We start from the raw sequence: 13,195 nt of genomic DNA, 5'->3' as shown, positions 1-13,195 counted from the left end.
ACCCAGGGTACATTAATACCCATATTGTAACACACAACCTCACAGTTTTTTTTTATGACAGGGGAACCCAAATTTCACTATTAAAATTACTGCCTCCTGGTATCCCCTAGCCATTTTTAACCACTTTTTCACCTGGACCGTCACTAAAATAGGAGCCTCTCCACATACCCGCACTCATCTAATGGCTATTCTCTTAAAAGATCTCCGCCAAAGCAACCCTTCGGGGGACACGTAGGGCATTGCAGCGCCGACCCGACGAGGAGCATCGCACGATGATGAAGCATGACATCCTACGGGGTGTGTGAGGGCAACAAGAGACAAAAAGTGTCCTTCCCTTCCCTCCCTGTTTTCACTCGGAAAGGGCCCTAGACCAAAACCTAGTTTCTTTTCTCTCCTTCTATAGGTTCTCCTGCCTTTTCCTTTTCGGAGTGTTCATGTGACTTCACTGCAATTTTCCGATGGAACAGTGACCCCCTTACTTGGTTATAACGTTTGATTTGGAGCACGGGCACTGGACCATAACTGTTTGATCTTGTTTGATCCAGAAGCCAGAAATTCATTTAATTAGTGGTTTTAAAACTTAAAAAATCCCACCTCACTTCAGTGAGATTATATTGTCAAGGGTCGCCCTTGTGCCAAGGGGGCGCAAGGGCAACGCAAAACCTAAGTGAGATTTATCAAGCCACACAAGGCCACCTTGCATGGCTCTGCATGGCTTGATAAATCTAGAGTAATGCGAGGCTGTGCAAATTGCTGCTTTGTGTTACTCTGCAGCAGGGAGGCATTCCATGGGTGGAGTGTGGCATGAGTGTTCCCACGCATCCACCCACGGATTGTGGTGCATTCCCAGATTTACCATTAGTGTTAGACCTGGAAAGACTTCCCAATGCTATGCCTCCCCAGGTGAGGTGTAACGAGGAGAAAATCTTTATTTCTCCTCAATGTTTCCACTTTCTACATGTGCAGCAGTCTGCAGGACACATAGAAAGAGGAAAATGCCTCTCACTATTGTTTTTAAGGAGGAAGGTGTCCCTTCCTGCACAAAAACAATTGTGCTTACAATGAGGGCACCCTTGCACCTTGATGCAAGGGTGCCTACGTTGGCGCTAGGCAGCCAAAAGGGCACAAGCGCTAAGGACCGGAATGCGTTGTGTAATGGTAAGTACAGCGCATTCTTGCCCTTTCCCTTTCACGCAGCACGGTGAAGCAAGGTAGTTTGCGGTGTTGCGTGAAAATTTGATAAATATGGACCATAGTGTACTCAGCCTGAGTGATGGCAATTAAAGACCTCACCTTGCGCTAAAACTATACCAACGTGGTTGCCACGCCAATTGTGCACATATGCGCACCAACCATCTTGGAATGATTTTTCTTTAGCTTTCTGAAAAATCATTGTAAGGTGGCTGACCAGCAGCCATCTGAGAAACAAAATCACTGGAAAAGCAAACAGGTGTCAATGGAGAGGCCTATTGGCTTTGTGACTCATTGGTTGGAATTAGCAGTGGATTTGTCCGATTTTCTTTTCTCTAGCTCTGACACAATTTGAAATGTATTGTGTTTCCCCCAATTTCATATGTTTTTATAAACAGTGCGTAAACATGTACCCTTCTAGACTTTTCAGAGCAGGTTTTAAACATTCGTCCCTCCAAACTGACAGCAGACTTAAGCCTGCAGAAATAGGGATTGGAACAGCCAGCAGGTTTGGCTTTTGCATAGTGCATGCACATGGTCACACCTATTTAATACCCATGCACATAAACAATAGACACATCGATTTACAAAGAACTACAAAAAGATAGGTGCTCAGTGTACACAGCCGAAAAGATAACACGTTTAGCGATATCTGAAGCACAGCTCTTGCAATGTAGCCAAGCAGGTGATATTTAAGTGTTTAGAGACTTGGCTGACATATAGCTACCTCAACCATTCACCTATAATACCCCAGATCTGATGTCCACACCAATGCTTGTTAAAATAGTCCTTAATATCTGCACACATTTTTTACATTTAGCAGATAATGCCAACCATGTTCTAAGAAACAAATTGACACTCTTTATTCATAAAGCTACTAGTTCAAGTTACAAAAGTTAACAATGATTAAAAGAATTGCTGCTATCAAAATAACAAACATTTATGTTGTCCTCATCTGCTGCTTCTTAAGTTTCAATACATGTTCTACATGCGAAGTAAAAGCTGCAAACGTTGCAGACTAAATTAAGAACCCACTAACATGACTTGCAAAGGTTAGTCCTCTGCTTCTTATCAGCAATCTAATGTATACTTTTGTTTGACATTTATTTACGTTAGGTTTGTTTGGGGGATGGGCTTCTTGAATATGGCATTTTGTTTTCTTTAAAGCATAACATTCTTAACAGAACGTGTATATTCCCGCTACAATTTAAGTTATCAAGCAGATTTAAGGTGGGTTTAATACAGCATAACAATTAGTGATACGGTTTTCAACCAGAGAGGCAAGACCAAAACCTAATATAAAAGTACGAAGACACATTTTAAAAGAAAATCGTACAACAGATGCCCCTTCCTTACAATAAATATGTGCCTTTATACATTAGACAATAAATAATGCACCGACAGATAATTTGATAAAGCAACTTTCAGCATACACTTGGGTTGGTGTGATCAAATTAATACAAGAAAGAACAGAAAGTACAATGAAGATGAGGATATGAAATAATAGCGAGGTAAAATACAGCTCAAGTATACCCCTGAAGTAATTACATCATTCATTTTATATTTGCCAACAGAAAAGGCTAGTCTTTGTTTCAAAAACATACTGTTAAATGCTTCAAAAGCAATTTTTTTTACATCTGTTTAACACGTGTGTATATTAAGTTAGCTGTACAAAAATACGTCTTACAAAACTATTTGCTTTCTATTAAAATGTCCTAATTATCGGGATTAAGAAAGTCTTGAACAGCATGCCAACATTCCATTTCAATATCTGTTAAAGTGATGTGAATGAATATTAGATGAATCCCATTGCGTCAATTTCTGCATAAAAAGTTCATGTCCATGCTGGTCTAGGCGTCCTAAAAACCTGCATGAAAAAATATACGTATATGGTTAAGTTCTATTTTTAACAATGAGTATTGCATATCATACATTGAAAGCTCTAGCTACCAAAATATTGTTTGTGTCGTACAGCATCTACCACAGCTTTTGAGACCCCATTGCTTATTGTAAATCACAGGAAAGGCGAGTCTACTACTCAACTACTCTTGGTCCACAGGCCTTCATGGCAATCTGTGGCGAAACGTAGCCCATGATATAATTCTGGCCTCTGACCATTCCGATGAGTATTGAGGGCACATTGAGCTTTGTTTGGCGGTAAAGGGTTCAATCAGACTTATTGTGTAGTTTACATTATTATGGGCTATGATACAGTCTGCCTCCTGATTCCTTGCTCTTACAGATGGTGCAAGCAATGTCAAGCAATGCAGGGAACAAGTCGTACGACAAGGGAACATTTGTAAACTGCTTCCACTCCCAAATCTCTATTGCCAGATACAAAATTGTGGGGAGAGACTGACTGGATAAAGCTGATCTTGACCTGGAAGCATCCTGAGCTCTCTGACTTTTTCATACCAGTCGATCATTTCTGCATCCACAAAAATGCCACGTAGGCTGATGGAGAGAGTATCTGGTAAGGACATATAGGGCTAGATGTACTGGGCATTTTTGCTGTTGCAACCAGTCCGATTGGCAGAACTTTGCATTAATCCCAAATAGCGATTCAGTAACATGCTACTAAATCTCACTTTGGAATTGCAAATACATACCTATTCGGTATTTGGAAGGGGAATGTTTTGGGCGGCCCTTCCAAATACCGAATCAGAATGGGATATATGAATACTTTGCAACTAAAACGCAGTTGTAAAACATTTGTACTTTATCATCAACTCAAAGTTGGACCCATTTGCAGAATATTTTTATGAGCAAGCAGTGGTCCCATGGACCACAGCTTACAATAAAAAAATTATTTTGAAACGTTACAAATTTTCTTTTTAAACACATCCCATTTTCTTTAAGGAAAACGGGAGACAAAAAAATTGCTTTATTTAAAAGCAATTACAGACATAGTGGTCTGCTGACCTCCGCAGGCCACCATCCCTGTGATTGCAGCGAATTCTAGTGGGTCACAAATTGCAACCTACCTCATTAAAATTCATGAGTTAGGTCTATTTGAGACCCACTACGAATTGCTATTTATGGAATAGGGGCTGGATAACCCTTTTGTACATTAGGAATAGCGATTACTAAATAGCGATTCACAAAAAAACACTATTTGGTAATGCCTATTACTATTGTTTGTACATCTGCCCATAATGATCATAATGTTGCATAATTACTATAAACCTATATAGGATCTGCGCGTTTAGTCAGCTCGTTTCATCTATGGGGCCAAAAGAAGCAACCACATCACACCGATGTTATCCACCCTCCACTGGCTTCCCATCGAGGCTAGAGCTATCTGCAAGACTGCCTGTATTACTCACAAAGCCTTGCACTCCTCCTCTCCTCGCTACCTGACGAACAAGCTGAAGCTGTCTGGAGGCTTGAGACCATCACGTAATGCGGAAAATCTACTGCTTGAACCTCCCACTTTCAAGAAGGAAAGATCGATGGCCCAATCCTTTTCAGGCAAAGCAGTGAGAATCTGGAACTCACTTCCGCCTCAGCTCTGGACCACCGCCTCCTCCCAGGCCTTCAAAAGGGACCTCAAAGCTCTCCTCCTTCAGAGACACTTCTAAATGTAATTCATGCCCTCTCTATCATCTGAAGGAAGATCTCCCATTACTGAAAACTACTCTCCATGACTATGGAAGTGCCTTCCCAGTGTGTTCTGGTAGTTTGAGTGTTTACCATTTATTGCAGTATTATCCTTGTACCTGTGTATGGTACCCTTCTGTAACTTGCACTTGTCACTTTCCCCTGTAACACACTGTTTGCTACCTCTCACATTTTGTTTGCTTTTGATACTTGCACAAGTGCCACCATTGCCTACGTTACGTTTGTTCTTGTGTCTCAGTGTCTAGCATATATTGCAGTATTATACCTCTAATTGTACTTTGTTTTCTCTTGTAACTTGCACACTTGTCACTATTTCCTCCTGTATTGCACTGTTTGCTACCTCATGTATTTTGTTTGCTCACAATTGTCACTTTTACCTCATGTAACTTATCATCTGCTTTTGTAATTTTGTTCATTTGTAATTTTCTGTTCCTATTGTGAAGCGCTCTGACGCTTCGGATAAAGTCCGCGCTATATAAAAACGCATAAATAAATAAATAAAATAAATAAACAACATAGACTGTGGAATTGGTGTTCAGACTGATTCCAGACACCCCCACCAAGTATGTTCGCCTGTATACCAGCTAGCTCACAGTGATTCTAGAAACCCCTCTTACTAAGGAGAGAATAGTTTTTGGCAACTATCGAACATGACAACTCTGTCTCATCAGGGATCGTGGCAACAGTGCGATACTTTTCGCTCAGTCACTAGTGCTCACTTTGTCTCAGAGAGATACACAGAATAAACAGTGGGGACGTTTTCAATAAGCATTTATTGATCCAGCGTCATTCTAGTGTAAAATAGGTGTGCTGAAACAACCATTAGACAGAAACAGATAAAAATGATTATAAGCACCAACAGAGTAAAAGGATGGTAGATTTCTACCGTAGTGCTAAAACAATGAATACAGGCAGGTGTAGAAGTACATGACAGTAAAATGCGTACTCCTTCTATGCAACCCTAACTAGATGTACCTAAGTGTACCTAGCATGTATCTAGATGTAAAGCCAAGAATCCCTCTAGGTTAAAGTTAACCCCATTACCAGAAATGAGAGACTGTGGGACCCCGTCTTGGTCTCGAGATGGACACCCCGCAAGGGATGTCAGACCACAGCGAGCTAGAGTGTCTGCGTTCAGTAACTTCAGCGTCTCGTGTCAGTGTGTAAGCATGAAAGTATATTTCTCCTCCGCCTACCCCACAAAGATGTGGTGTTTATATACCCAAAGTGGTACCCTCAGGGGTTCTACCTTGCTGTGTCATGTCGGACGTAGGATGACAGAAGGAATGACCCTTATACATAGTTATTATGCAGGAGATGGTAGTCCTGCTGAGTTTCAAAGAATCCTCATGCATAATGGATGAGGCTAGTTTTCAGGGAAAACCCCACATCCTGTAAACAGTAGTATTACTAGGTAAAAGGTCAGTCCCAAGAACTGTTATGTAGTGCAACGGTAGGGGAGAATAAAGGTGAAAGGTTAGCTGACTACCTGAGCCTATATCGGGGAACCTATATGTAACATAACAACAATCCACTGACACTGACAAGGAATGGGTGCACTAGCATCAATAAAATGCCAATGTGGTAGCTACAACTTGCAGTGTTGATGTAGTGCGATTTTCGTTGATTCATTATAGAGGTCAAATTGCATCATTTTGAGGGAAACTCTGGCTGCATGAAATTTCAGGTCACGTATTCCCATTTAGATGGTACATTTTCGGCATTTATGTAAGAGGCAATTACAATACTGGTACTTACATCAATTAAAAACTCAACAGACCGGTAATTCCATTTCCCACTATCAATGCCGAACCTTGACTTGTAAGATTTTAGGGTAGTTACTGGCTAAAAGTACGCAGGATGTACTGTGGAATTTAGCTCATTATTACCAGAATACATTAATCCCTGACCAAAATTTGGCAGAAAACCTTTGATCACTTTCCATACCATTTCGAGACAGTCAAGTAGGAATTGTTGCTTTCACTGGTCATTCTTCACACAGAGGGCATATGAGACATCAGGCGAAACTATTTCTAAACACTAAATAGAGAGAGGTACTAGACCGCGATAACTGTAGTTGCCACTCCTGTTTACTTTGGCAGTGGAACTGCTTGGTTACACCACAAGAACTCCATGGGGCTGGACAGGATATATATATATATTTTTTTTTAAAAATGACCAGGATAAATTACAAACATCTAAACATAATCAGGAGAAACGAAGGATAGTCGCTCATACTAAGAACTAAAAAGAAACCGCGCAAGCGCGTATTGCTCCTAAAGACGAGAAATACGATCAGGATAAATGACAAAAATATACACGCACGGCCTAAAATAAACTACACAAACATAAACTCCATCCCCCCCACCCTGAACCCCTTCATTAGCTTTCGCCCGTCCCCAACTAGCAGTGTGCCTGTCGCCCCAAAACAAAACTAACTATTCTAAAAGAAGAAAATGGAGGAGGGCCTTGGTACGGGCTCCCGGACTTCCCCCCCCCCAAGTTCAGCTTCCCCTCGTCAACAAATCGATTCATCAAACATTATAATACACAGACAAAGTGGGATCATCAATCGCCTGCCTCTCCTCTCGCACATTACATACAAAAGGATGAGATCCCGTACCACCACAGAGTCACAAATAACATGAGATATCGTGTACAGCTCAGCCTTGGCCTGACCGATCAGGAGCATAAACACTTCCCTTCCCATCCACAGCAATGTCAGGAGAGTCTGAATACAGTACTGGTATGTTAAGGTCCACTAGAAATAGCAAAGCATATCTGACCCCGTGCTCCTCGCGGTTCCACTGTGCCGACAGGAAGTCCAGATGCTTCTGTTGAAGGATTGAAGCAGGGTCCGGGAGCAAAGAGAGAGCCACATTCACACACCCCAAGCCAGTGAATCCGCTGTCTATAGACTCCCACACCTCTTGTTCCACAAAATTCCCGACGTCTGTTAATTAATCCATATCGAACTCAAGGACTTCCATTTCGCCGTTCAAATCAACGGGGTCTGCACTTTGTAACCTACTCCCGGTTGCGATTTTCTCCAGTTTAACATCCAGGGCTTGCATTTTCATGCTCACGGAGGAGTGAAGTCTCACAACAGCCGCAATTACAGCCCTCAGCGTCGGTCACGTATCGCCAATCATCTTCACCACCACAGTCCCCTCAGACAGGATATTCTGTTCCAAAACACTCACTTTGGCATCTGCAGTCACTGTGGTGGAGCGGGATAGGGTATCACTCGAATCACTTGTGGGCGCAGTGTCATGTATTGCATCCATTTACATGAATCCACACCCAAAGGCAAGATCTTCTGATCACCCCTATGTAGCGACCGATGATCGAACTCATGAAGGACCGGGATACCTCAGGCTATCTCTGATAAACCCTCGTTCCGTTCAGGCGAAGTTTAGTCAGTCTCCGTACCATCCAATGACGGAATGGATGGGAAAAGTATTTCGGGACAGTCAGGGTGATAGCGCCTCGCACTGTTGTTGCTGCTGTTATTTATTAGAGGTCTACCATTGGAATCGGCAATTCTCAGCTCACTTCCGAACCGAACGGGACTTCTCGATCTCTCATGGCCGATGTTGTTCAACTCGCCCCCGGCCTTTACAATACTCAAGGTCCCTGTTCCAAATCCGGTACAGGCCGCAAACTTTACATCAACATTTCTCCATCCACAGAGCTGGTAGAGAACTCGGGATCACACAGTCAGACATCATTTCGGCTCATCTATGCGAGGGCACGGCATAGGCGGAGGATATGTGGCAGGATCTTGTGGGAGGAGAAGGAGGCCGACGGAGCCGGGAGCCTAGGCGGCCATCTTGGTCGCCGGCTTGGTTCCTCCCCCCGGACAGGATAAATATTAGCATGTAGAAGACATTTTATCTTCCTCTTTGGCATTATAGTTCTCCTTAAATTGAAAAGCTGGTTTTGAACAGTGTCCAGACTCCAGGTAAACTGGTAAGATGCTGTTTGTTCCCACAAGGGCATTTTATATGGAAACAGGATAAACTCTTTGCCTTTCATCTTGGCCTCAGAATATCTGGATGACCATTTCACTGACCAATTTCTGTATGGGTTTAGAATGCCCTTGAGAGATCCGTGGTGGTCTGGCACTTGTGTCAAAAAGGTATGGTAGGTTCAGCAAAAAGAAAATAAGTTACTTAACTGTAACTACGGTTATTCAGTATTGGTATCTTTCATAGATTCACATGCCTGAATTATTCCCAATGGTCGAAATGGGAGAACCATGGTAAAATATTCAAGCAGTGCCTTAAATCCTTAATAGGCTATAATGGCCCTAGGTCATCTGATCAGTAGCCTATCCATGTCCTTTTTAAAAAAGGACCAAATGTTGGCATACAGCCAATCAGTTGTTAGCACCCCCTAGAACACTCTTAGCAGAGGCGTGTTCTCTTCAGATTTTCAAAGCACAAGTGGAAAGTAAGGATCCCAAAATTCAATGAGAACTAACTCTTCGTGGAGGAGGGTGGGTTGCATGTGAATCTATGAAAGATACCAATACTGGATAACTGTAGTTAAAGGTAAGTAACTTATTTTCTTATCCAGTATTGGGGTATCTTTCATAGATTCAAATGCCTGAATCAGAATAGCAAGCAGTACCATGAAACTGTCCTGTCGTTAGTGGACGGTGGGAGACTGAAACTCCCAATATTATAGGTATATACCAGAAACAATTCTAAAAATTGTTTAAAATCTAGCATGATATGCATGAGCTAAATCTTTCAGACACACTAGCATTCACATATATTAAGAATCATCAAAAACAGTTATAAATATATATATATACATATAGATACATTACCTAATGGCGGTCGCCAGTAGGTAGTTATAGTTAGGACCTATTTTCCATAGGAAATTCGCAACATTCTACTCCCAATAACTTTAGCGCCGGTTGACGAATCTTCGCGAAAGTTTCAAAACTCGTGTGGCGCTCCGGTCCGCTCCGATCTTGAACGTTTCAGGGTGATTCGTCAAGCGGGGCCTGAGAAAAAAGGGGGTTCACAAAACGTGTTTTCCCCATGCAATATCCCATAGGAAACTTTAGACACAGCTACAGCCCAAACTGCTGAACGGAATTACACCAAATTTGGCAAAACGGTAGCTCTTGGTTCAGAAAGATCCCTTTTTGTTAAATGGTATAAATCCGTTCAGTAGTTGCTGAGAAAATCAAAATGAAAAAAGTTTCGATATCTATGACCGCGCAGGATCCGGCTGTCAACACTCCAAAGCAGGATGTGTTGGCAGCCATCTTGTGCCTCGGTAGAATCGAGGCACAAGAAATCAGTAAAAGAAATGTGCAAAACGCGAAAAGGCACAGAGTAGAAACACCCTGACCCCTCCAGTAAGCGCCACGGAGCTGAGTTGCAGAGTGTTGTAAAAAGGGGCATGGCCTCTGAACACCTCTCTGCAACGCAGCTCTCAGGCGCATACTGGATGTACCTGGTGGGCTAGTTGGCCCCCATGGACCCTCGGGATTGAAGAGGAATTAAGTCCCCAACTTAAAACGCGCCACAGGGCATGTTTGCAGACATGTCACCTCAGGCCCCACCCCCTTTCTTCACCATTGTGCAAACGCGCCCTGTGGCGAGTTGTAAGTTGGGGAATTAATTTCTCTACAATACTGAGGGTCCCTGAGGACCAACCAGCCCACCAGGTACCTCCAGTATGCGCCAGGGAGGTGCCTAGTGGGCTAGTTGGAGCCTAGGGACCCTCAGGATTCAAGGGGACTTAATCTCGCAACTTAAAACGGCAACAGGGCGTGTTTACACAGTCGCGAAGGGAGGGGAAGGGCCCTGAGGTGACGTATGCAAACGCGCTCTGTGGCATATTTTCAGTTGGGGAAATAATTCCCCTTCAATCCTGAGAGTCCCTGGGGGCCAACCAGCCCACCAGGTGCTTCAAGTAAGTGCCATTGCGCTGTGTTGTAGAGAGGTGGCCCAGGCCGTACCCCTTTCTACACGCCTCTGCAACGCAACTCTGTGGCACTAACTAGAGATATCTGGTGGGCTAGTTGGACCCAAGGGACACTCAGGAATCAATGGGGCTTTATCCCCCAAATTCACGGCCACAGGGTGTGTTTGCACACATCACCTCAGCCCCCTCCCCCCCCTACTCCCTTCACCAGTGTGCAAATGCACCCTGTGGCACATTTTAAGAGGTAGTTTTAATCCCCCTGCCCTATAATGTACTAGGGGCTCACAGAGGAGGCCACGGTAATCACAGGGGTACTCCGATGCATAGTGTTCCCTAGTGTATGTAGGTGTTTTAACTGTATTCTAAGTGTCTTTTAGCATAGCACTGGCTCAAGGACTGGCTAGTCAGATTCAGTTACCACCAGTACCAACCTGAAAAAGTTGAAGGTACAGGATGATTTTGCAACAAGGCCTCTTTCTGCTCCTCTGTTTGTTCTTTCTGCACGTTTTCCTTCTTCATGCACTTTTCTTCGTCTTTGAGGACTTCTGTTGCTTCTTTCTGCATTTCTTTTGCTTCTTTCTGTGTGGTTTTTCTTCTTTCATCACGAGTAATGTAATATGTGACGTCATCAGCAGTGCATTGTGGGCACACGAGTTATAGTTAGCTGAACTAACTATTACGGGGGAATTTCAATGGTTTTGTACAAGTGAACTGTCCAACTAACTATAACGCCCCTGGTTTTTTCAGTGAATATAAATATAGGCATTTGTATATACATTTTCAGACATACACAATACAGTAATTAAAATAAAGAATGGGTTCATCTTATGTCAAACAAAAGAGGCTGACCTTAATTGAAGAGATGCCGCTGCATCTTCTCGTTGCGTAGATTGCAGTCAGTAATGCTTTGTAAACGTGTGGACATTCTTCCATGTCGCAGCACAGCATATTTTGTCTAATGTCACTCCAGCAAACAAAGCTGTAGATGCAGAAATTGTTCTTGTGGAGTATGTTCGAGCTCGTGCTGTCAGGGGCTTGTTAGCCTTTTCGTGACAGAACTGAATCGCCGATGAGACCCATCTGGCGATCGTAGCCTTTGTTACAGCTGTTCCTTGTTTTCCTTGTCTGTAAGCAACCAGGAGCTGATCTGTTTTTCTTGTCTCTTCCGTTTGTGTAGGTAGAATTTCAAACATCTTGTGACATCCAAAGTATGCAATGCCAGTTCTGCTGAGCTGGATAGAATTTGAAAGAAAGATTGCAATATCACCGGCTCGTTGAGGTGAAATTGTGTTGGTACCTTTGGTATAAATGTCGGATTTGTCAGTAAAGCTGCATATTTTTCAGTGAAATGTAGAAAAGGTTCTTTGATTGTAGCTTGTATTTCACTCACCCTTCTTGCATAAGTAACTTCCATGTAAGAAACGTAAGCCTTGCCTTGTGAATTGGTTCAAACGGTTGTCTCATCAACTGCGCCAGGACTAAATTGAGCTTCCATTCCGGAGGAGGCGCAAGCACAGGGGGAAATGTGCGGAAAAGTCCTCTAATGAACTGCTTTACAAGACTAGATGCATAGAGAGAAGGAACTTGAGGAGATCTCCTATAATGGGAAAGTGCAGCCAGATGAAACGTTACTGATGAGAAAGTGAGACCTGATGTAGCTAGTGAGAGAAGGTATGGCAAGATCTGTTCAGCAGGGGCTTGCAGTGGGTGACGTTATTTCTTTTGCAATGAAAAAGTTTTAAAGGAGAAACCCTTGTATGAAAAGGGAGGGGTTAAGTACTACGAGACAAATATAAGGAATCCCTTTTCATATATTTTTGGTAAGGAGACTACAGTCTCTTGGGGATCCGTATCAGAGAAGAGTGGTGACACACTGAGTTGTATCTATGGTTGTATCAGGATCGACAAATTTACAATTTCAACAGGATAAATCAATGTCAAGCATTTTGAAACATGATTTCAGTTCAGCAAAAGAGAATGTTAGGACAAAAGGGATTTATCAAAACATTTTCCAAAGTTTATTGTGTATTTCTATACAGGTCATTTAAAAATTCACATTTATTCTTAAAAAACATTTCATAATTAAAAAAAACAATATTACAATTCCACAGAGAAAAATTTGTTGAAGCGGCGTTTCGGTGATATAGATGGTCACCTTCTTCAGGGCAATTTTTCAAATTTAAAACCACTGTATGAGTTGCTACGAAGTCGCTTTAATCAATGGGCGATTTCGGACTCTGGCATTTATTCCATCATTTCTTGTTATTATGAAGGTTGTTCAAAATGTCAGTAGCTTATTTCTTTTCTTCTTTTGGTTTACAGACCCACTAAGTGAATCCTCAATGCTCACTTAAAGGTTCCTGTTTTACTCCTAAGAAGGACGGCCCTTTAATGTTTCCTACACAATGTCAGATTTGGAGACCTCTCGGATCGT

General features: G+C 42.5%; 1 protein-coding gene across 1 annotated transcript in view; it reads right to left on the bottom strand.

Moving 5' to 3' along the window:
- Positions 1–2,031: 2,031 nt before the first annotated feature.
- TCHP (trichoplein keratin filament binding) overlaps positions 2,032–13,195 on the bottom strand; it is a 343,197-nt gene continuing 332,033 nt past the window's right edge. The window contains exon 13 of the mRNA XM_086943123.1: positions 2,032–3,058. Within this exon, the coding sequence (XP_086799249.1) occupies positions 3,026–3,058 (33 nt within the window). The 3' untranslated portion in view covers positions 2,032–3,025. The remainder of the gene's footprint in view (positions 3,059–13,195) is intronic.

The sequence above is a fragment of the Lissotriton vulgaris genome, chromosome 11 (genome assembly GCF_964263255.1).
Source record: "Lissotriton vulgaris chromosome 11, aLisVul1.2, whole genome shotgun sequence".
NCBI classification, from domain to species: domain Eukaryota; kingdom Metazoa; phylum Chordata; class Amphibia; order Caudata; family Salamandridae; genus Lissotriton; species Lissotriton vulgaris.
Note: the sequence above shows the minus strand (reverse complement) of the source record. Positions and strands in the feature narration are given on the sequence as shown.